This window comes from Mesocricetus auratus, unplaced genomic scaffold (assembly GCF_017639785.1).
Source record: "Mesocricetus auratus isolate SY011 unplaced genomic scaffold, BCM_Maur_2.0 Super-Scaffold_100004, whole genome shotgun sequence".
NCBI lineage: Eukaryota > Metazoa > Chordata > Mammalia > Rodentia > Cricetidae > Mesocricetus > Mesocricetus auratus.
Genome location: NW_024429189.1, coordinates 116501991 through 116527189, shown reverse-complemented (window position 1 = coordinate 116527189; position 25199 = coordinate 116501991). Strand labels below are relative to the sequence as shown.

General features: G+C 45.4%; 1 protein-coding gene across 1 annotated transcript; it reads right to left on the bottom strand.

Annotated features, from left to right (window-relative positions):
- Positions 1-3010: 3010 nt before the first annotated feature.
- Fkbp1a (FKBP prolyl isomerase 1A) lies at positions 3011-24354 on the bottom strand. The gene is made up of 5 exons (XM_040746466.1): positions 24193-24354; positions 24073-24120; positions 7424-7536; positions 5249-5413; positions 3011-4075 (listed from the first exon to the last, which is right to left on the bottom strand). The coding sequence occupies exons 1-4, from the start codon at positions 24227-24229 to the stop codon at positions 5285-5287; spliced, it is 327 nt and encodes a 108-aa protein (XP_040602400.1). The 5' UTR covers positions 24230-24354; the 3' UTR covers positions 3011-4075; positions 5249-5284.
- Between the last annotated feature and the right edge of the window lie 845 nt (positions 24355-25199).

Here is a 25199-nt window from a genome sequence, read left to right as displayed (position 1 = left end):
TATACAAGGTCAGACTTGCTTGTTGTTTTTCCTCCTTGCTATCCACCTTGGTTCCCTGAGCCCCTTGACACGGGGAGTGGGGGGGAGAGTGAGGATGGGGTGTCCTCTCATAGGCCTGGACTTTGCCAAGTAAGCTAAGCTAGTTCCTCAGGGAGCCCCAGGAATAACTGGCCTGTCTCTGCCTCCCTAGCAACAATGCCTGGCTTTTTATATAAATTCTGGGGATCGATCACAGAGACCAGGGCAATAACAAAAACAAACCAAAATACCCATGGCAAGGCTATATGATATATGAGATTTACCTGTTAACATAGCTGGTCCAGCAAGATACAGAGAATTAAAAAGGCCACACAAAATGGGGTGGCAACCATGACAACAGTCTCCTCAGCAATCCTGGGAGATATACACCTCCAATCTCTGGGCAAACAATCATCAACCTAGAATAACAGTAGACTACTTGGACACTGTGGCATTGTGCTAACAGTTCCAATGGGCATACATACTTGCACGGTATTCTGCAGAGACTGACTGATACTCCTTCCAGTGAGTGAAGCTCTATTCCTTCATCCCTTCCAACCTGGGAGGGCCATATGGTTTGCCTTGACAGAGAGCACCAAAGTCCCACTGTATGCTCTGGAGCTGACAGCATTTGAAGCTCCTTGTTTTGGTAACTTGAGGCCACAAGGCCCAAAAGCCTGAGCATGTTTACTGAGAAGTAGGCCACAGATGGCTGGGACATTACCAGAGTAGTATGCTGTGGAAATCTTGCAGCAAATTAAAACTAATCTGAAGTAGATTTCCTTTTCCTTTAGAAAATGTAATGTTTAGGATACAAGATTTTGGCTAAGTTTTGAAAATTCTATTATAACTCACTTTTTAAAAAAGTCTAAAATATGTACAGTGGAGTTGGGCATATACTGAAACCCATATGACACTTCGGAGTTCACTGACCTGTGACATAACACTGTCTGATATACTCCCTGCTAGCCCCCGCTGGTCTCACTTCCGTCCATTGGCCACTCCCTGCTCCTTGCTGCTTTCAGGGTGCTTGCCACCATTTACTCACCTGCTGGTTCCCTTCACTGGATGTTCAGAGCCTACAGCAGGGGCTGGAGAGATGGCTCAGTAGTTGAAAAACTGGCTGCTCTTCTACAAGTCCTGAGTTCATTCCCAGCAACCACATGATGGTTTACAACTATCTGTAATGAGATCTGGTGCCCTCTTCTGGCCTGCAGGCATACACACGCAGGCAGAGCACTGTATACATAATAAATTTAATGTTAAAATAGGAGTGCCCACCAGTATCTGACCCTGTATCTTCCACACATACATCATCAGCATGCTCTTCTACCTGTCCAAGAGAGAAGAGTGGTTTGTCTGTGTGTCATGTAGCTCACAGTCGTGGCAAACCCAGCCTCCAATGAGTGCAAAGCCCAGCTGCCTGGGACACGCACATCTGGAATCAAAGCAACTTGGGGGATCTCATCACACACTCTGGGCAGAAGATAGGAATGCTACCTTTGGCACTTTTAGTGCATTGTAAAAAAAACTTTACAGGTGTTTTGTCTGCACATATGTCTTTTTACCACTTGGTGCCTAGTTCTCAGGAAGCCAGATGAGGGCACTGGAACGGCTGGAACTGGGGATCAACCTGGAGTCCTCTGAAAGAGCAGCCAGTGCTTTTAACCTCCTGTAACTATAGCTCTATTGGATCGAAGATCCTCTTCTGGCATCCAGAACACCTGCACACAGGTTGCACAAACTCACACAAACATACATTTAAAAAAGTCTCTGGGGGGTATGGTAGGATCTGAGTGGGAAACAGCATGACACTTTTCTGGGATGACAGTGATCTTGATGGGGCACACAAATGTAAGCAAATACTGCCCCCTTATATGTATTAATGGCACTGAAGTGAAATGTGACAGAAAAGATATGTATCAAGCATCAACCATTTTTAAACAGGTAGTCACCAAAACTATCATTTTGACAAATCTAATAACTTTGAGGAAAATTAAAATGCAATTCTAGGCTATTACTCCAGAAATCTAAACTAAAATAACTGAAAATATTTTTAAAAACCATTATTCAGGGCCGGGTGGTGGTGGCGCACGCCTTTAATCCCAGCACTCGGGAGGCAGACGCAGTCGGATCTCTGTGGGTTCGAGACCAGCCTGGTCTACAGGAACTAGTTCTAGGACAGCCTCCAAAGCCACAAAGAAACCCTGCCTCGAAAAAAACAAAAACAAAACAACAACAACAACAACAAAAAAAACCATTATTCAGCTAGCAAGATAGCTGTGGGTGAAGGTGCTGTACCCCAGGACCCACATAGTAGGAAAACTGGCTGTTGTAAGCTGTTCTTTGACCTCCATGTCAATGTTAAAAAGTAAAGACCAACCATTAATTCCAGTGCTTAACAACCTCTGTATTTAAAATGACTAAGCAAAACAACTTTTTAAGAAACAGGGTCTCAAAATGTAGACCACGTTGGCCCAAACTCAGAGAGATCCACCTGCCTCTGTACTGGGATTAAAGGCGTGTGTCACCACACTCAGCTCCAGAGCAATTTAAAAGGTGTTTGTCAAGGTATTATGGGGCATTGTGGTGATCAGTGTTAACTCTCAGTAAGAAAAATACTGGCACCTACAGGATAGGGAAGGGAAAGATGGGACAGGAAAATAACAAGGCAGTCTTTCTATACATCCTCTCCATAATCTCCAAATCTCACACATTTGCTTAAAGAACTTCTCCAGCTGGACTCCCTGTCAAAAACAGGTTAGATTCTCCACTCCTCTGTGACTCCAGAACAGTTAAGGGAGAGTGGGACCTATGACTGCCCTAGCTTGGCCCCACCCAGGCAGTTCCTCTGAGTTAAGCCCCCACCCCCTAACATGGCTAACGGGGTTCACTGCTGTGCTGTCAAGATATAACCGAGGACCCTACATACCTACCAATCTCTGTGCTAAAGTATATGAGACATGTGCAAGCAACCACCACGACACAGAGCTGAGAAAAGCCAGCATAAAGCACTTTTATTGCAATAATAAAACTTGAAACGCATATGTGGTGCAGAGGGCAGGGGACAAAAGCATACTTTCTCTCACCAAATCACTACACAGGACAGCAGAGGGTGAGAAGGAGGAGGAAAAAAGCCAGGAAGCTGAGATTAGCAGAGAGAGCCAAGCATCAAAACCCAGGAGATGCTGAAGCTGTGATGACCAGCATCATTTTCTTAGAGAACACTCAAGGATTTGTAGTGATGGCTGGGCGTCCATTGGGTGGTGAGTCTACAAACAGCACCTTCAATTTAAACTTTCCATTAAAGTTCTTAAAATTTAGGAAGTGGAGCTTGGATAGTTACAAGATTACAAAAGTTCTGAAAATTCATTAGAAAAACCATAGGATGAAAAACAAATTAAGCCAGGTCACAAAGAAGGCTTCAGAGGTCCCTGCTGACCAGGGACAGGTTCTGTAGTGTCCAACACAGCAGTAAAGGGACCTCCTTTAAGAGGCAGACGGTTTCAGAAGGTGGGAGGACTGTCAGAAGCAAAGGCTTGCTCCTTCCTTCCGACGTCAGTTTGGGTAGGGCTTTTAATTTAACAGGACCTCCCTCACTGGAAAAATCCAGCCCTCAACAGCATCTCCAATCTGCTATGGCTTTGCAGCACAGCAGCAAGAATGTCTTACTATATAATAGATAATTTTTTCATCCAAAAAATTAAAATAAAATAAAAATTCTTGCAAATCCCACCCCCAACACCAATTCCTATTCTAAAGTTAACCCATGGCTTGTGCTGTTAATACTTGACAATATACTTCATTGGAAACCTAGACCTGAAAGACTGAAACTGAATCTTCACCCCAAAACAAAATAACTTGAGGTTTATGGCATAGTTTAGGTCAACACACATACAGAAGGGGATGAGGACATGGAGGTGTCCGAAGCAAAGCTGAGTGACAGAACACATTCAGTCGGGTAGGTGTCTATACAAAGAGTGGTGGGACATCAGGAAAAGCTCCACATGGATTCATGTGCACCCGTCTGGAGGTCCCAGATCCCTCCATGGCAGATCTGTTGGGGACAGAAAATCTGTGAGTTCCACTAACTCATTGTTCTCTGTGTGAACAGCTACAATATTATCTATCATGCCAAGTCCCATTCTGAGCACCTGACGGGTCTTTTGGAACCAGGTCACTTCTTACAGCTGGAGAAAGCTGACTTAGTTTCCCTGCAAGTAACCTTCTTGTGCTCACCTTGCCACAAGTGGTTCACGTGGCTTTTCTCTTGTTTTTTTTTTAATTGTTCTCTTTTATTTTTTTTTTAAGATTTATGTATTTATTACATATACAGTGTTCTGTCTACATGCCAGAAGAGGGCACCAGATTGAATTGCAGATGGTTGTGAGCCACCATGTGGTTGCTGGGAATTGAACTCAGGACCTCTGGAAGACCAGCCAGTGCTCTTAACCTCTGAGCCATCTCTCTAGCCCCGGCTTTTCTCTTGTTAATATAACATTAAAGTTTAGCTTGCTAAGAACAGAAAGAGGCTGCCCCTCCCATTCCCAATGCTGTTGACAACACAATGATCACCATGATCCAACTCAGTTTCAAGTTTCCAAAACCATCCTCACTCACTCAGCCCCTGGCTGTGGCCTCTGGATTCCAAGGGTAGAACATATAGCAAAGTCTGGGCCAGTTGGAAGGGTGACATTCATGTGTGAAGAGAGTCTAATAGTGATAAGAAAAATGCCATAGCCCTAGGATGCTGAGTTTAATGTTCTAAGAACGAAAGAAACAAGCTTCAGATCTGCTTTGCCATCACATGGACGTGATCAGGCCCTGTGTCCTTCACTAGGAAGGATAACTCAAGATCCGAAGGCCTCTCCTTTAGGATCTCGTCTTCCTTGAGGCTGTTCAAGCGAACATGCTGTTCCTGTAAAAGTGCTTTTCTTACTAGCTTCTAGAAGCATAGGGCAGAACAAAAGCCAGAAAGAGTCTAAATGCTAGCACTAGGAACTTGGCCTGTGGTTCCAAAGACCTCAATTTAATAAGCTACATATAAACAGCTGCCATCCCCACAAGCTCCTGAGAAACACATGCCATCCTGCTTAGACTGGCCAATTTTTACAGTGACAGAGAGGAGGAAGGCTGGCTCTGTAGTATTTTCTGTCCTCACCTCTACCAAACATAGGTCTAACAGAGGAACAAAAGCAGTTAAGAGTCCTTCAGCATTAAGTAATCTTACCCATGTGCAAGGAGCTAAGGGAGGAGGCCACTTCTGTCATTCCAGTTTTAGAAGCTCCACATCAAAAACCAGAGTGGCATGTGGTGGGATGATGCCTGGGTGCCCAGTGGCTCCATAGGCATAATCTGGGGAGATTGTCAGTTTGGCTCTCTGACCCACACTCATCTGTGGAAAAAAAATTACAAGGATTAAACTCAGCTGGACAAACTCCCAATCCCTGCATAAGGCAAGCTGGTTCCCGTTGTTCCTGGCCAGGAGAGTGTTGATCTAGACACTGCAGTGACTACAGCTGCCCATTCAGCAGGCAGCACCCATACTGTGAAAAACTTGGGAGGCTGGCAGTTAACACTAGATGGGGCCCAATGGCAATTAAAAACCCCTCTTGACTTCTCAAGACATACTGATATCATACAAACAGTTCTCATACTGTATTATTTGGACAAGTAAGAAAGGGGGAAAGGCAGCATGTATTTATACAGATGCAGCCTTTTCATTTATGGTTAGTGTAATCCATGGATGTGGCAACTCTGTACACAGAGGACTGACTATACTTTGATTTAAAAAAAAACTTACAGAAGCTGAGGACCATTCTGTACTACATTTTTGGGAAATGGAGGGCATAAGATCTCACTCTGTAACCTAGTGTAACCTGGCCTCAAACTCACAATAATACTTTTGCCTCAAGTCAAGTAGGGTTACAAGTGTTCACTATTACATTTAACAATCTTTTTTTTTTTTTTAAAGCAGGGTGTGTGGGAGGGTGGGGGGGGGTTCCAGACAGGGTTTCTCTGTATAACAGCTCTGACTGTCGTGGAACTTGCTTTGTAGACCAGGCTGACCTCAAACTCAGAGATCCTCCTGCCTCTGCCTCCTCAGTGCCAGGAACACAAGCATGTGCCACCCCACCTGGCTTATACTTACAATCTTATAGTGAGACACTTAAAAAAAAAAAAAGAGACACTTGATTTTTCTGGGGAAGAAAACATATACAATCATTTGTAAAAATATTTATACATTTACACTAATTAACAGAAGAGATCTTTAGCAGGATAGCTGTGTGGTCCTGGCTAATCTGTAATTTACTATGCAGACACAGCAGGCTTCAATTCATGGGCAATCCTCCTACTTCAACCTCCAAAGTTCTGGGTTAGAAGTATGAACTACCACATTGGCTCAAACCCATGGCTTTATGTAATAAAATTCAAAACAATTACCCCCACTGATTCAACAATTCTACTCTCCAGGATATTCTGCTAACAACCTTTGCATGCCCATGACAAGGGATGACTTCATACACATGCCCACACCACAGAGTAGCCATCAGAAAGATCCCAGTGGAGTTTTAAGATACAACATGGAAACCTAGTCAAAACATCATTAAATGAAAAGGGAATCTTCCAAATATGCACCTGTAGCAGGACCCTGTACCTGGAAACATGGAGTCAAATCATCATTAAGAAATTGATGAGTATCTCCCTCTGTCTTTTTCTCCCTCCACCCCTTTTCTGTCATCCATAAATGACCTAAAAATTGATGGTACATTTACTACCTGGCAACACTTCAGTGTATAACCCTACGCCTACTTTCTAGAACTTGCCCTTCGGTAATCCTTGTACACACGTGTAAAATAAAGACTGCAAGACAGAAAGGTATGCAGTATTGTTTATCAAAATACTGGGAAAGACTCAAATGGCCTTCATTAGAGTTCTGGTCAACTGAATTATAGCACCCATGCCCCCTTGAGAGCATTCAGCTGTATGGGTCCTGCCATGTTCAGGTATGGTCAAAGTTAATGAAAGAAGAAAGTAAACTCCAGGCAATTTTGTGCAGGTAAAGGCAAGGAAAGTGTGCTAAACTATGCAAGAAACCCCACGGGACTGGAGAGATGGCTCAGCATTAAGAGCACTGGCTGCTCTTGAAGAGGACCTGAGTTCAGCTCCCAACAACCATATGGCAGCTCACAACCATCTCTAATTCTAGTTCCAGGCAATCCAATGTCCTCTTCTGACAACTGAGAGTATGAGACACAGATGCAATGTGTATGCATATATGTAGGTAAACACTCCTCATGCAGGTAAAAGTAATAAACCTTTGGAAGGAAATAAAGGAAGAATCCTTACAGTTATTTTGGGGGTGTTAGGCAGATGGTAGGACACAAGGCAAAGGAGAACATACCTGGGCTACCCCTTCTTCCCAGCCTCGGATCACCTCCTGCTTGCCTAGCATAAACTTAAAAGGCTTGTTTCTGTCCCGAGAAGAATCAAATTTCTTTCCATCTTCAAGCATTCCTGTAAAAAAGGGCAGTTTGAACATGAGTGACCAAGAGAATGGCAGAAAACGGGTCAGAAAGCAGCACAGGTCCCATCCCCACAGCAGAGCCAGTATGCCGGGAGTCAGGTTCTAGCCTAGAGAACTGTGTTATCTCTCGAGGATTTCCTGTGGCCTCACTGGGCAGCTATGCAGTTGGCCTGACGCCACACAGTCTGTTACCTCTGAGCTACTACCTTACTCTGGAATTAGAGCATAAACTGCCATGGCGTTCCCAGCACCATGGGCTTTCTCAATGAAATGTGGTTTCCTTTGCTCTGTAAGGGCCTCCAGTGCAAGAGGCAGTAGTCTCCAATTTTGCCACAGTACACATGTAACAAGTACACAGCATGTTCTCCCAGCCCTGTTCTCATGGCTGGCTAAGACTATATACATTGCTGCTCTACATAGCAGATGAGTAAGTATTCATCTAGAGAGGAAAATCCGCTCAGCATCATGGGGAAAGAGAAAGGCTTTCCCCAGCACTCTGATGTTGTTTTATTAAAAACAAGTGAACAACGACAAAACAAAACAGGAACCTGAGCACAGGCTAGCTACTGAGTTGCCAGTCTTCCTGAGAAAAGTAGCAAAAAAACTGAATAATTAGAGGAACCAAACTTGCTAGCATTTATCCCACTGCTGAAGCTTAAGTCTTCACAGCACATCCCATTTCACAGATGAACCTCTGGCAAGAAGTGAAGTAATTTGCTCAAGTAGCAAAACTAGACAAAACCCCTCACATCATGTTCCATTTACTAGACTGCTTTCCCAAGAATCAGACAAACCACAATGAAAGGGGAATCCCAGCAACAGAGATTGCAGAGTGAGCACCGTGAGAAAAGAGGAGTAGACATCTATGGCAGACATCTGCAGCTCCCTTTTCAAAAACATCCCTGCATGCGTTTCTCCGGAAGCCAGTATCAGCCAGCTGGGATAGCTGACCCTGAGCTCCCGAAAGCTCTCACAACGCCACCCCAGGCTGGAGGGAGCTAGTAGTGGGTCCAGAACTGCTATGCAATGCAATAGAAAAGAATTCTCCTATGCCTGTGTATGTGTTTATCAGGGTAGAAGCCCTGATAAAAATCCCAACGTGAAAAACAATGTCAACCCTGGTGGGTAGACTGAGGAAACAAGGGGTGAACTGAGAGTGTTATCGCAGTCGCCAGACTTCTAGACTTTAACCAAATAGGAAACAGGGTGGAGGCTGCTGTCCCTAGCAGGAGTCAAGACGGATGTCCTGGGCAGAATGGGCCTCACACTGCCTGAAGACTGGTTGAAGGACACAAGGAAAACAGAACCTATCCTTTTTCCATGTCTATAAAGAGGTGGAACCTTAAGACTACGTTCAGCTTGCTCTTTTCACCAGAATACAATCGCCACCTGGAAGAAGAACTGACAAGCAACAGACACGAACAGTCATTGGTAATGAGATCAGTCTCTAGGTCACAATGCCTACTACACACATGCCCATTGCTAGCTCAACTTCAGTCACAGGACCACCCAACTGAGCCTGAAGTTAGGGAAAGAAAAATGCCAACATTCTCAGAATCCTTTCTACAGACAAACTTTTCCATTCTGCTTGAGACTGCTTTAACAGAAATAAAGAAACCATCTCCAAGACTCTGTAGCTTACCCAAGGTCAGAGCCAATGAACAGGGGGACCTGTATCTAGTGAAAAGTTTTATTTAGCCCAGCAAGAACTGTGAATCATGAAAGGTAACTGATAACCAGAAATAGCCTCTTCCTGGTCTGGGCTCCTCTGAGCAGGCCTTGAATTAGGGCCCAAGACAAAAAGAGTAGTCCCTGGCCTTAACTGTCTTTGAGAACCTACTGGGGGGGGAAAAAAAAAAAAAAAAAAACAGAAAAAGGGAGCTGGAGACATGGTTCAATAGTTAAGAGCACTGGCTGTTCTTCCAAAGAACCTGGGTTCTGTTCACAGCACATAGTGGCTTACAACAGTTTGTGACTCTACTTCCAGGGATCTGAAGTCTTTCTGGTCTCCATGAACACCAGGTATACACATGGTACATAGACATATATTCAGGCAAACACCCATACACATAACATAATTTATTATTTTTAAACCCTGAGCTGGGTATGGTGGCACACGCCTTTAATCCCAGAATTTAAGCAAAGGCAGGCAGATCTCGGAGTTCAAGGCTGGTCTGGTCTACAGAGCAAGTTCCAGGACAGCCAAGACTACAGAGAGATTCTGCCTCAAAAACAAGCAAGCAAACAAAACAAATAAATAAGTAAATAAAATATTCTGAGAAAAACATGACCAGAGGGCTACCTGAATCAAGGCTATGAAATAGTCCAGAGCCCCACTTCCACTCCCGTTACAGCATCAATTTCTAGGAGTGGCTACAGTCCAGCCCCAAAGACAGACTGAACCCATTCTAGACCCTTCTCTATGCCCGTTATAAATGGTATAGAGCAGACACACAGGCCTAGACATATGTACTATTTCCCTTTGTCTATTGGAGTTTTCTAGAAAAGTTCCACATTAGAAAAGAAAAAAGACCTAAGAGAAAAGCTCCTGGGTTGGAGATAGCTCAGTTACACAAAGTTCAATCCCCCCAGAACCTCAGTTGTTTTTGTTGTTGTTGTTTTAAAAAGGACTGGGCAGGGTAGCACACGTGGGTGATCCCAGCCTGAGGAGTAAAAACAAGATTCCTAGGGCTTCCTGGCCAGCCAGTGTAGTCAATCAGCTCCAGGTTCAATGAGAGACCCTGTCTCAAAAAATAAGGTAAAGAACAACTGAACTGAGGAAGACAACCAACTCAGCCCTTAACAACTACTGTGCAAGGACGTGATGATGAGCTACTTACTGCAGCTACCTTGTGACCTCAAGAAGGTCAGAAACACAAGACACAAGACAGTCACCAATACTCTGATCTAGTCCCAAACTACCGCTCAAGAATTTTGCTATAGGGTGATTAAATCTGCCGAAGGTGTAATTACAGATACAGTAAAACAAACAATTAACAACAACAACAGAAACAGCAACTGCCAAGAACTGAAGGATGATAACTATAGCACAGAGGACTTCTAGTATAAAAATAATAAAAAAATCTTTCTGGTCCTATAGTGGTAGACATGTCATTGTATACTTGTCTAATCCTTCCAAATTCACTGAAGCAATCCTTATACTGTGGATCTTATATGATTATGGGATAGGTTCACCACTGTAGGGGGAAAATTGCTCTTTTTGTTTGTTTTTTTTTTGTTTTTTGTTTTTTTTTTTTGTTTGTTTGTTTTTCGAGACAGGGTTTCTCTGTGGCTTTGGAGGCTGTCCTGGAACTCGCTTGGTAGTCCAGGCTGGTCTCGAACTCACAGAGATCCGCCTGCCTCTGCCTCCCAAGTGCTGGGATTAAAGACCAACGCCCGGCAAAAATGCTCTTTTTTAATGCACAAAGCATTCCTCAGACATATTCTTTTTGTTTTAGTCTCACTGGAACTTTACCAAGTAAAGTAGGACCTGCTTGCCTCCATCTTTTCATCTGGCCATTGGTGGAATTGCAGGCATATGTCATAGCAATTTTTTAGATGGGATCCAAACTTAGGTTCTCATGCTTGCTAACCAAGTGCTTTACCAACTAAGCAATCTCCCTATTCTCAGGTTCATTACTTTTTAAAAATGTACCACCTGATAGGAGACACTCCTAATGGGAAAGGCTATGTCTATATGAGCCAATTACAAACGGGACATACTTATAGCTGAGTATAACCTGTATGAGTTAATCAAAGATTCATTTGATTAACTCAGTACACTCCAATGTAGTGCTACCATGAAGAGTGAACAAATGGAATGACAGAAGACTGAAAACACTTCCCTGACCTGTGATAACAGGACCAGCATCTTTGTTGGGGCCCAGTGCACACACCTACACATACACAGCATGTGTGTGCACAAACAAGCACACTTGTAACTTATGCTTAACTACTTGTCATTTTTCAAAAGACCCCAGTACTGCTTTGCCTGAGTTGCCTCAACTGACTAGTAGCAGACAGAAAGCTCAGAGGGACACAGCTTCTATTTGCTCCTGAAGCAGTCAGCTATCTTCAGTGAGGGATATTTAACTCCCTTATCTTAAATTTCTGTGGGACACAGAGGGGCTCAGGAAACAGGATCAATGACTTATTCTCTTATGTTATTTCACATAAGCTGTTGTCTAAGGAAAGGGGACATGAAGTCTTGCGCCAGAGCTTCAGACCATAGTCATTTCCTGTCAAAACTTATCTATTTTATCTTCACAAGAAGTGTGGGTAGGAGGTATTCTTTGGAGTTGGAGGATTTTTCCCCCATAGCTGAATTTTTTTTAAAGATGTATTTTATGTATAAGGGTGTTCTGATTACATGTATGTATGTATGTACACCAAGAAGAGGGCATCAGATTCCATTACAGATGGTTGTTGTGAGCTGCCTGCTATATGGTTGCTGGGAATTGAACTCATAACTTATGGAAAAGCTGCCAGTGCTCTTAACCACTGAACCATCTCTCCAGCCCAATAATTGAATTCTAAAGGCCAAGCAAATGTCCCTAGAGGTAAGGGGAATTAAGTGGGTATATCAATGGGTCCAAACCCAAATGGGTCAGGAGGTTCTATAAGGAAGAGAATAAGAGGAAAGTGGAAATGTTGAAAGGCAGGCATGAGTGTGCATGCAGCTTTCTGAGAATTATGCTGCTCAGCTTTGATAGCAGAACACAAGAAAAGCAGATGGAAAATAGCAAAGATGTCTACTTTCTGCCAAGATGAAGGAAAAGGGACAATATTATCTCTGAACAGCCATTCAACAGACTAGCCCCCCCCCCAATACCTAAGAAACAACCTCAATGAAACAACAGATTTTAGACATTAGGCACACAGTAATCTCTGAAAGTTGGGAGATAACCAAGGCCAGCCTCCAGTGGCTCCAGCTCACATCCTTGGGAATTTCCTGAGGGGGGAACAGGGATGGCCCTCAAGGCGGTGAGTCAACAGAACAGACCACCACATAGCCACACCCTGCTCTACACACATAAGTTAGAAAACTGGGGTTCATATCCACACTGTACCAACTGTTACTTCATCTTGTGTGAGTTCATGTGAGTGCAAACACATGTGTCATAGTACACAAAAGGAGGTCAAAGGATAGATAACCTTAAATGTTAGTCCTCACCATCTATACCTTGTTTGAGACAGTCTCTTGTAACTGTTTCATACTCCAGGATAGCTGGCCTTGACCTTCCACCTAACTGCTGGAGCATTAGGGTTACATGCTGTTGTGCCCAGATTTATATGGGGATCTAAAGTGAGGTCCTCTTTAAGTCCTGAACTGTCTCTCCAGCCCTCAAGTGTTACTTCAAAATAGATCATGGGCCTAAATGTAATGCTAAGCCTACAAAATTCTTTAGAAGAATACATGGGGACAAAGAAGTCCTTACAATAAGAGAGTAGGCAAAGATTTCTTAGGTATGGTATCAAAAAGCACAAGCCACAGAAAAGAAAAAAAAACTAACATTGAAATTCATTCAAGGGCTGGAGAGGTGGCTCAGAGGTTAAGAACACTATCTGCTCTTCCAGAGGACCGGAGTTCAATTCCCAGCAACCACATGGTGGCTCACAACCATCTGTAATGAGATCTGGTGTCCTCTTCTGGCATCCAAGCAGAACAGTGTATGAATTATAAATAAATAAATCTTTAAAAAAAAAAGAAATTCATTCAAAATTATTTTAGCTAGGCAATGGTGACACTCCTTAATTCTAGCACTCAGGAGGCAGAGACAGGAAAATCTTAGTTGAAGGCCAGTCAGGTCTACAGAGTGAGTTCTAGGACATCCAAGTATATGCAGAGAAACTCTGTCTCAACAAACTTTTTAGAAAAGGCAAACCAACCAGGAAGAAGATTCTATACACCCAGAGTATATAAAGAACTACCAGATATGGCTCCTGTTACCATTGAAGGCCACAAAGATGCCCGAGGTCTGGGCTATTACCTGGGGTCAACTTGTAATGTCCAAGTGCCACACTGCTGCTGGGGTCATGCTGATCTGAGTGGCCTGCCACCTGGGGCAACAGTGACATCCAGGTCTGGCTGCTGCTGAGGGCCATGTCGGTATCCAAGAGCCATGCCACTGCCCAGGCCATACCGATCTGGGTGACCTGAGCTGCATAAAGGGACCATGGAGACATCCGGGCTCAATCTGCTGCCAAGGGCCATGTGTGAGCCCATGGTCCTGCTGCAGCTGGAGTCTATGTTGACATCTGTGGCTTGTGTTATCACAGTGGGGCACAGGAATCATGCATGATGAAATCTAAGGTCTTTTGCTGGCCAAGCTCTTCATGGGATACCACAACAAGAAAGCTGGCCTCCCACACTTGGGAGAACTGCCCTTGATGACATGGACAAAGGAGGGCTGACTATGCCCCTTGTCTAAGGGGGGCAGCCCAAATGGCCCAGATTAACTAGTTCAGCTACCACCCAGGGCCTTGGCCTACCTTAAAATCTATCTCATCTATGACCTGCTGCAGCACATAAAGGGACTAGCCCTGTGGAACAATACCCACAGGATCTCCATTATTCATTGATATCCTAGAGGAGTTTCAGCAAGGGTTCAGTGATGATGGTAGGTGTATCAGAACCAGAGGCCTTGAACTAGACCAATGAACACTTGCAAATAAAGCTGATGGGACTAAATGGTATACTGTGTAATGAACTGCAGCTCCCAATGCCACCAGAATGAATGAAGGTAGGAAAGATGGTAGGGCAAGAAGTTTTTTGTTTCTTTTGACTTTAACTTTTTTTATTAACCTTTGGAGGGGGTGTCACTGAACAGGTGAAGGGCGGATATGTGGGGACTGAGAAATGAATGAAATTTGGATGCATGATGTGAAATTACCAAAGAATCGATAAAGAAATTAGTTACTAAAAAAAAAAAAAAAGAACTACCAAGGTAAAAATGAGGATGGAAGACTGCCAAGTTCAAGGGTCAATTTGAGCCATACAACAATTATCAAAACTGAGTAAGAAAACAAGCAAGCTTTGAACCTATCTATACTTCACTAAAACAGATGTATACAGATGGCAAGTGAGCACATGAAAAGATGTTCAGTATTCTTAGTCATTACATGATGCCATCAAAACCATCAGGAGGGATATTACTGATTAGAGTGACTAACTGAAAGACTGAACACATCAAGTACAAGGAGGACACTGCACTGTTGGTGGGATGTAAAACAGAGTAAACTATTTTGGAAGGACCTGAGTGTGAACATTCATGTCCCATATGGCCCAGACATTCTGTATCTCAGTATTATCACAGAAAAGTGACAGTATACATACAAAGACTCATACACAAATGTTCAGAGCAATTTTTAACAGTCAAATCCCAAGAATCAACCCAAGCACCTACCAAATGGTGAATGGATACATAACCCATATGCAGAAAAATCTCAGCAGCAAAAAGAACAAATTATCCATAATAGAAGACAGAAGAATCTTGAAATACATATACCAACTAAAAGAAACCAGCAGAAGACTAAATACTATACTACATTGTTCCATTTGTAAGCAATTTTTAAACCACAAACCAGCCAGGTGTGGTGGTATACAACTTTTATGCCAGCACTCCAGGATGGCAGAAACAGGAGGATCTCTGTGAGTTCCTGGACAGAGGCATGCCTGATCTACACAGAGACTAGAGACCCTGGCTCAAAAGAAAACTGCAAACCAAGTTCTGTGACAGAAAGCATATTAGCTGCTATGGAAGGAAACAGATGGGAACTTCACATGGAACTGAGCAGGTCTTAAATTGCACACGGTTGTGGTCTTTAGGACAGCATCTCACTATATAGCACAGGCTGGCACTAACTCATAATCTTCCTGCCTCTGACTCCAGGATGCTAAAATTTTAAGTATGAGCCATTACATCCAGCTAAAACTGAACTCTTTAAACATGTGACACTTATTGTATGACAACTGCGCTTAACAAAATGTTAAAAGGGAAAGTAGGTTGCTGATCATGGAGATGCATGTCTATATTAAAGGCTGGGGGAGACCATTCTGAGATCAACAAAGTGAGACCCTGCCTGCAAAGACAGAAGGTAGTGGCGCTTACTAACCCCCTGCATATGCTCAGCTCCTGTTCCACACAGGGAATGGAAGCAGGGCAAAGAGAAAGGAGCAGGTCGAGTCTCAGCAGTGTTCTACCCCTGAAACTCTGGAGCCCCATGCGCTGGAGCCAGGAGCTCCTGAGCAGTGAAATCTGTCAGGTTGCCATCAGAACTCCCTAGAGGAAAAGCAGACTCAGCAGGGCAACCGAAGCTACACTTCACACACAGCAAGCTTTCTACTCTCAAGGCCACATTTACACCTGCTGGCAGCACTGACCATTTCCATTTCTGACTAAACACAACTCCACCTCATGACTGAGAAGTGGTCCAAAGAGCTGCAGATTCTCCTTTCCAGTCTGAAATCACGGCACTCAGGGCTAACATATAGCTGGACTCTGCTATATGTTCTGGCATGTGGCTCAGGGCTCTACTTGCCTGAACCAGCAGGACAGGGCAAGCAGGGGCCTTCCATATTTAGCCCTTCTTCCCTATATGGCAGTAGCAACTGAGGCATGCTCCTAGAAAGGGTTTTATTTTCTAATCAGTGAGAAAAATGGGAAGAATTGGGGGTGTTCAATGTAAAGCAGGAGACCAAGAGAGGAATAAAGGCTCCCACTGCACACAGCCCACGCCACTTCTATCCCATGCAGCTATTCACTGGGAGGAATCAGACTCAAATCCTTGTAGAGAAGGGTATTGGGAATAAAATAAAGAGGAGTTTGGAGGAAGAATCAAATATATCTCCATATAGCATGCTAGGCAAGCACTCCTTCAGTCACACCCAGTTCTGAAGTGTGCTTTTATTCACAAGTAATTGGCAAAGGGAAAAGACATGGGCAGCACCTGCCAAGGAGAGTACCAGAGTGCCCTAGGATGTGATCCTAGGCTGTGCCCCTCGGCTATGCTCCCAGTGCTTTAGCTCAGGCCAACAGTGAAGACCCAAGATCAAGACTCAAAGCCATGTGGCAGGCCCATTGATTGTTTCAGATTACTTCTGGCTCACTTTGTTTTGTGGGAGGCAGAGTCCCAACATGTCCTCTACTGTGTGGGGAACATGACAGAAGACTGAAGAGACTCAAGCTTCAGTATGTGTAACGAAAGCTCATTCACTGCACTCAATAATCTTTGCAGGAGGTTTTCACAGGTAGCATTTTACACTGACCACAATAAGGGAAGTTATAAAATAAAATAAATAAAATAAAACCATCAAGTAACCCAAACATCCCCAAACCTTCAAACCAAAACAAAGTTCCTGTCATTTGCCAACTGGAGGAGAAGGGCTTGCTAGGCCCAAAATAGAGATGAGTTTCCTAAGTACAACCAGCACAGCTGTTGAATGGAAGGGGGAGTCATCCAAAGGCAAGTCAGTCTGCAGACTTGCAACTGAAACCACTCAGGACTTTCCCAGATGGGAACACTACAGGTTGTTTCCCTTCCCTCTTCATTAGACACAGAAACTTCCCAAACCCCCTTCTGCATAACTTCTATGTTAGAAAGACAACATTCCTGTGAGTTTTAAGTTCACCAAAGAGGACAGGAGCAGTCAGCTGTATGTTTCCAAAGGCAGCCGTGGTGGTTATACTGATGATGTAATTGAACAGCACACAGATCAGTCTTGCTGAGTGCTTGTAACGAGTCAGTCAGGAAAGACAGAAAGAATGCCGACACACTAGTGAGGGAATGGAAAGGCTTCTTAGCATTTAGACTTCTCACAACAGACCTTATTTTTGTTACAAGAAAACAAAGACAAAAATTGGTGTTTGGAAAACTACGATACTCAAAGCAAAAGCAACAACTCTTCAGAAAGTGTCTGACCTGTTTTAGTTCACTTCTAGGCCCCGTGACTGTTTCCCAATGTAACATTCATGCACTGGGCTGCTTCTTACCCTAGATAAATGGTATGGCCAGAGGTCTATTCACTTGCCTAGTCCAGTAAGTGCAAGGAAGCACATGCCCAACTGTGAGGAAACACTTTTTACCTTTGGCCAAATCCATTTAGATTCTATGACCCAAAGTTTTCAAAGTCAGGATCCACAATGGGAGAATACAATATCAAGAACACAGGTAGAGCCAGGCGTTGGTGGTGCACGCCTTTAATCCCAGCACTCGGGAGGCAGAGGCAGGCGGATCTCTGTGAGTTCGAGACCAGCCTGGACTACCAAGCGAGTTCCAGGACAGCCTCCAAAGCCACAGAGAAACCCTATCTCGAAAAACCAAAAAAAAAAAAAAAAAAAAAAAAAAAAAAAAAGAACACAGGTAGAGTAAACTTTCCTTGTGGGCACATCATTCAGTTCCCATGTTAATCACAGTGGCTCACTGGAGAGAATACGAATTGCTCTAGGGTGTACTTCTCCAGACTGGTTCATACCCTTTCCCTGGCTTCCCTGCTCTGCTTTTGCTCTCCCTTCAGCATAAACCAGACAAGAGAGCCAACAGGCCACAAACAGACCTTATTTTTTCCCTTGCTTTTTAAAGCCCTCCCATGGCTCTCCATCTCTTTAAGCATCTAAAATCCTTAAAGTGGCTCACAAGAGCTGTCATCTCTCTAATCTTGCTAGTTTAGCTCCCTCGTACATCTCTGCTTCTAGAGCCCCACTTCCTTATGGACTGCATTCGCATCAAGTACACTCCTACTCCTTACTCCTTTGCATTTGCTGTTACCCTGCCTGAATTCTTACTCAAACAGCCCTGTAGATTAATCCCCTAAATCCTCCAATGATCTATTCTAAAGTCACTTTCTCACTGAAATCTTCGACATTTAAATATTATACCCTTTCTACTATAGCTAAAGATCTACAAGGGTAGAAATTGTTTTCCTTCGTTCTTGAATTCTTGATACCCAGTATCAGTGCATATAGAGAAATCAAAGACACCTTCTTCCTTTAGGCACATACATGCTTGGATAATTCTTTCCTCTTGCCTACCTGAGGCAAGGACACCTAAGACACAAGGTACCACTTCTTCCAGGCAGTTCTGGCTTAGAGGTGCCAGCTGTTCTACAGGGATCTCAATGCATGGTCACTTGCCCAAGGTGCTCTCCTACCTTAAGACAGCATCATTGGATAACAGAGGGAAGGCTGAGTTATGGCAGTGGTGTAAGTACTTTCTCTTTCTAGCCTAAAGGAAACAAACACCTACCACACACAGTAATAGGAATGTAGGAGTGGAGACAAATGTGGTAGCACTCAAGCAGAAGGGCAGAGACCTCCCCTCGAGGGAGAAACTCTGAGTTCATGAAAACACATAGGCCTGCCTGAATAGTCAGAGCTCTTGGGACAGAAAGTGCAAATTCCAAGGCACACAGACCATTCCAATGCAGGGAGTGAAACTAAGAACCAGAACACTGGGGTCATTTCACTGAGTTTGGTCTGAGATATCATCAGATCACTTTACATTGTATTGGATGTCACAAGAAGGAACTAAGGAGGATACCCTCGTTCTTAGCAGTGACTCCTGTCTTCAGAGGTAAGATATCAGGACATTTCAAGCTAAACTGGGAAGAGTGGCGTATGCCTTTAATCCCACACCTGGGAGGCAGATCTCTGTGAGCTGAAGGTCAACCTGATCTACATAGTGAGTTCCAGGATAACCAGAGCTACATACTGAAACCCCATCTTGGAAAAAAACAAAACAAAAAAAGATGACCTAGCTAACCACTGGTTATAGAACTATGGATGTGTTCAGAGTGGATATTAACAGCGCATGTAACAAAAAGGCAACCCCATGCCACGCAGGCAGCAGCACTCAGGGACACAGAATGGCTGTTTTCAAGTTTCCTTCTTTGAAAGGCTCTCCATGAATAGTGGCACCCACACAGGAGAAGCATGCTTTAAGGAAGGAAGACAACAGTACTTCCTAAATGACTTGGAGACTCACAATGCTAGAGGAAAGCAACCTTTCTACGGTAGGGTCCAGTTTCACAGTGCCAACACCTTACCAAGCTAAGGAAATCTACGATAGAAGTAAACCCTAACCTGTCCACACAGCTAAGATAGCACTGGTCAGCTGCACTGCTCACATTGAATGGCCACAATTACTGCCAGCAAACAGCTTTCTCGTGCACACACCCTGGAGATGTGGCTGTAGACGGGCATCCATGCCACTCCATCTTTCTCCACTTGTGAAACAGGAGATCATCCTGGCTATAGCCAACCACTTCAAACTTTTTTGAAGTGTTTGAGGTAGGGTTTCACCATGTAGTCTTGGTCAGCCTGGAACTTGCTAGGTAGACCAGGATGGCCTCAAACTCACAATGATCCACCTGCTCTGCCTCCTGAGCACTGGAATTAAAGGCGTGCACCACCATGCCTGGCTTCTGTTTCCATCTTAAGTGTGTAAGTCTGACCACTCCAAGGAGTTTTGGGGCCAAGACCACAGCTTAACCTTGCTCTCACCACAAAGGACAAAAGCTCCACTGTCTGGAGCTCCACTGTACATAAAAAATCTAAGTACAGTATGAACAAGGCCATGGCTGACACATGCCGTGGTTCACAAGCTGCTATTACTCTGGTTTTACAGACAGCACACAGAAGCCAAAAGGACAATTTAATTAAGTTCCCAGAGCCCACTGACTGCAGAGATGAACATAAACCTAGCCAAGGCCCTTCATTCTTTGAGGAGCATGCCTGATAGCATTACTTTGTCCATGGACTGAGCTAGAATACTCTCACACTTGAGATACAACCAGGGTACTGTACATCCTCCAGAGGGAGAAGCTTAAATCCATGTCAGCTCAAGACATGTTCACCAGACCTAGGGAAGAGTGTTCTTACGGCAATACACCAGGTGTCTTATCTCCACTGTCTACCACTCCAATCTCTGGGCCGTGCACAAAACTCTTCCTCCAGATGGCCACAGAGCCCACTACCAAATTCGCTGTGAGTGATGCTGGGGGGCAGGAGGTCACTCATCAGGACTTTTCCAACTCCCTCAATTAAAAGCAGAGTCTCTTCTCCATCCTTCTCAGGTTTAGTCTCCATTGTATCTCCTTCTCAGGTTTAGTCTCCATTGTATCTCTCACTACCTGACATGTCAGTCATACTGGACCCCCCTTGAGCTAAACCCCACTAGATCAGGTCTTTCACTAGTCACATCTCATGCCTGGTTTGTTGCTGCAGAAGGGGGGACTCTATCCAAACAGCTCCAGACTGTCTGTTGTGTGACAAATAATACATACTAGAAGAATATCACCTGAGGGAAGTCTTAAATATGAGCTTCCCTCTCTGGACATCAGGTCACCAACTACAACAGTTGGTAGAAGAGTGAATAAAATAAGCAATGATGAAGGCTAAAGAAAAGTTAAAGGTAATGGACCAGACCCGCCCTGGGAGCTCTGACAGACCCAGGCAGACCTGAGCTGATACCAAGGGACTACTGTCTTCAGCGACACCAGGAGGCTACGGATGACTTAAGCCTCATCCCAAGGACAAGATAGCTAGCTACATTTTAGGAGATAAAAAAAGAATTCCTTCAATCCACTTGAGACTGATTCACAATGGCAAGCACGTGGCCTGCTGTGGCTGAGTGAAAGGGGATATGCACTAAGATAAGCTTCACAGTGACCATGAAGCAGCCCATGGAGGGACCGAGGGAGGAGCTGTGGAAATCCACTTGGCCTTCAAGGACTTAATCGTGTAAGCTTACTGCCCCACCTCCTGTTTTGGTCAAGGCTTGTCACCTTAGAGCATTCACTCAACATCCCCAGTGGCACCACAGAGGCCTTCAAGGCCACACTCATAACGCACTGTGGCAGAGGTCACAGAAAGCACCAGAGGAAGCCTTAACATGGCACTAAGTCAGTCCTCACTGGCATTTAAAACATCCCTGAGGTTGAGGCTGGGGATGCAGCTCAGTAGTTGAAATGTCTGGCTATCTGTAAGGTCCTGGGGTTCATTCCTGGCATCCAGAACTGGGGGTGGAGGGAGTCTTGTCACCTTACCTCCTTAGCTGTTTCTTTGAACCCATTCTAAATCAGCAGAAATGGACACCTGGCTAAAACACACATGATCAACAGGATTCACCCAACTCAAGCCTCAGTCACTCACACTTCCTCTCGGTCACTCAGTCAAACAAGCTGAGCCAGACATTCAGAAAGAAACAGAAAAACTGAGCAAAGCATGGAGACTTCCACCACTGGCAGCAAGGGAAAACCAGAGATGAGAAACGGGTTTTCTCCTCCCTTCTTGGGACTCCATGGGCTTCCTGTCTTTGAAGATCCTCTTCCTCCAATCTTCCTCTTCTGATCACAGTTTCTTAAGTCAGATTCTATTCCCAGTGACTTAAAAGACTTAATGCTACGGATGTGATCTCACAGCACACCAACCCCCTTCTCTCACGCCCCCACAGGTCTCAAACAGGTTCTTCCTGGGAGGCTAGTGGCAAAGACTCTCGGGAACAAAGCCACCCTCCCTCAGGAGAACAGCCTATTCTGTGAGCGTGAGGCACAGCTGGCTTCTCACTAAGGCGTCTTTGTGGAGCTTATCAAAATGAAATAAAAAAGAAAGCTTTTGTTCTAATTCGTGCCAGGGTCCTGCTGTTGTTCTGGGAACATGTGGGTGGGTGCCACCCGCATGGAGAACAGACTTGAAGAAGCATTAGGAGCCCTGATGCTGTTCTGGGTCCCACAGCCATCTGTTCTTTCAGGGAGAGGCTCTAGAAACTCTATGCAGACAGTTCACCAAGAGGCACAGCAAATCGTTTCTACCTACACACTGGTACCTGGTTTTCAGCAGCAGTAAACATAAGCTAGGCAAGGATGAGGGGCAGTTTTGGACACAGACAGATGTAGCCAGGTACTATATTGTGGCTGCTTCAAACCAAGGTAAAGAAGACCGTGGGAATTCAGCAAACTGCCCACTCACCCACATCCCCAACCCCTTAAACCAGTGGTTTTCAACCGATGGGTCATGACCCCTTTGGGAGCTGAACGATCCTTCACAGGGTTTGCCTAAGACCATTGGAAAACAGATATTTAGATCACAATTTATAATAGTTATGAAGTAGAAATGAAAATAATTCTATTTTTGGGGGTCACCACTACATGAGGACTGTATTAAAGGATCACAGCATTAGGAAGGTGGAGAACCATGGCCTTAAACACATTTTAAAAAAGCAACGATATTCTTTTAACCATCCCAGACTAAGGTGCTGGCTATGTTCCCATCACAAGAGCGACTTTAATGTCCAACCCACCCTGCAGTTTGGTTCATGGCAAGAGTCTGTTCTCTCCAAAGATGGATTTCAATATTCCTTCCATTGGCAGCTTTTCAAAGGTTCCGGCTCCTGTCCACTTCCGTACTCAAGAAGTCACAGAAATAAGGGGGCACGGAGAGGAGGGTGAGTTGCCTTTCTCCCCTTCCCAGTAAGTCATTTCCCTCGGGAGAGGGATCCTCTCCTGATCGGGGAGAGAAGGCAACTTGAGCAGGAACAGCTTGGCCAGATCACCCAGAAAAAAAGGTGGGGGTGGTGACAGTGGAGGGGAGGAGGGAGAAGCAGAAGAAACAGAGGAAGGATGGGGAGGGGGACAAAGGAAAGGGTGGGAAAGGGAAGGAGGGGGAGGGAAGCCGATTCATATCAGCTGTGGCTACGCCACTCAGCCTAGCTATGAAGTCACAGGCAGCTACCCTCCCCCTCCCCAACCCAGAAGGACCTTGTAAGGGCATGGAGTAAAAGATGGTCCCAGGGCCAGCAATCCTAATGGTCTTGATGCTTGAATTCTGGCCGAGTGTGCGCGTCTTTAACATTTCCTTTGATTTTTTTACTGTGTACTACACTCACGACCCCCCCCCCCAGTTGCCTTTATCTTTAAATTGGGGATGAGCAAAGTCTCTACTTCTAGAAAGGGGAGACTGGGAATGACAAGGTGCATCCTCTGGTCTGATAATCACTGCTATCCAGTCTGAGATTTGCAAGTAGGTCAAAGAGAAAGAGATTCTGCATTATCTTATTTCCTAAAGGGCACGTGAAGCCACAATAATGACTTAGCAAGTGGGTCGCTTTCCACCAGCCCCAGAAAGGTGAATTCAAGGGTTCTTCCGGGAAAGAGTAGCTGAGCAGACTAGGAAATACCTCCCCTTCTTAGCTACTGAAGGGAGAACCCCAAAGAACGGAGAAGGTATCCATCAGGGCTCGGAAACGGTTCAAATCTTCTTCAAGGGTCCCTGATCAGCAACGCTTGACCTCCGCCGGGAGATGAGCTCGCCCAGCATCTGGGGGCCGCGCACCGCTCAGGGCGTACCAGACTACGCCTGCCCGAAGCCCTGCTCGGCCCGACGGGCCCGGCCTGTCCCTCGGGGCCCGGCCACCGCCCAGGCCTCGGTCGCCGGCCACGCGGCCGCCACACCCCGACCTCCAGCCACCGCTCTCGCACACACACACCCCCTCCCCCGCGCTCCCGGCCCCACCCGGCCCGCCAGACTCACCCGTGTAGTGCACCACGCAGGTCTGGCCGCGCTTCGGGAAGGTGCGTCCTGAGGAGAGACAGACGGCAGGTGAGCGACTGCGAGTGGCGGCAGGGGAGCGGGCGGCGGGCGTCTACTCACCGTCTCCAGGAGAGATGGTCTCCACCTGCACTCCCATGGCAGCGGCGGCGTTGGCGGAGGAGGAGGAGGAGGAGGACGCGGGCGGCGGCGCGACGGGCGGCGTGGAGCCGGAGCGGACCTGGCGGCGGTTCAGCGGCTCGGCTTCGTCCCTCGGCGTGTCGCCTGCGCACGCGCACGGCAGGGTACGGCACGCCCCGCCCTGCTTGCGCGAGGCGCTCTCTCGGAAGCCCCGGCCGCTGGGCGGAGGGACCGGAAGTCCGCAGGCCACAGACCCCCCCCCCCCCCCCCGGATGCAGCTGCGACGGAAGGCTCGTCTGCAGGCCGCTCCCGGTTATCCTCTGCGTTTTCTCCCTCTGAGAATCGCAGTAATAACGGAGTCTACCAGTCCTTAGAGATGCGTCACACTTCTGCACAATTAATTGTCCTGTAAAGACGGTAGCTGTGAGTAAGCTCTGTGTATGTGGAACCAAGTTTACGTTTGCAAGTGACCCTAGGTTCCGAGCTCCTCTTTGGAAAAGTCAGTGTTAACACTGTCCTGCTTGAAACCCCCCCCCCCCCTTTTGTTCGAATATATATGCACACATACTTACGGAGATTTAGCCGGGCAAACGGATCTCCGAGTTCGAGGCCAGCCTGGTCTACATTGTGAGTGCCAGACTAGTCAGGGCTACACAGTGAAACACTATATCGAAAAACAAAACAACAAAATTCTCACGTTTATATGTAGAGATACATATTATATACATATATGCTTGAATCCCTCCTCACACGAGCTTCCAATGAGGCTCTGTGGATTTTGTTTGAATGCCTCCGTGAATACATCATCCACTACTTTCAAGAATTAAAACCTTAGGGAGTTAGAGAAATGGCTCAGGGGTTAAAAGCACTGGTTGCTCTTCCGGAGGAGCTGAGTTCCATTCCCAGAACCCACATGGCAGCTCATAACTCTGTAACTCCAGTTACAGGGAATTCTACACTCCTAGTACAGACACACATGTAAGCAATTC

What these genes read in the sequence shown, in the direction of transcription:
- Fkbp1a (XM_040746466.1), bottom strand. Translation starts at nt 24,229, where the DNA reads ATGGGAGTGCAGGTGGAGACCATCTCTCCTGGAGACG. An exon ending in GACCATCTCTCCTGGAGACG is followed by an intron (nt 24,121 to 24,192) that starts GTGAGTAGACGC and finishes GTCTCTCCTCAG; the next exon opens with GACGCACCTTCCCGAAGCGC. An exon ending in CTGCGTGGTGCACTACACGG is followed by an intron (nt 7,537 to 24,072) that starts GTGAGTCTGGCG and finishes CCTTTTTTACAG; the next exon opens with GAATGCTTGAAGATGGAAAG.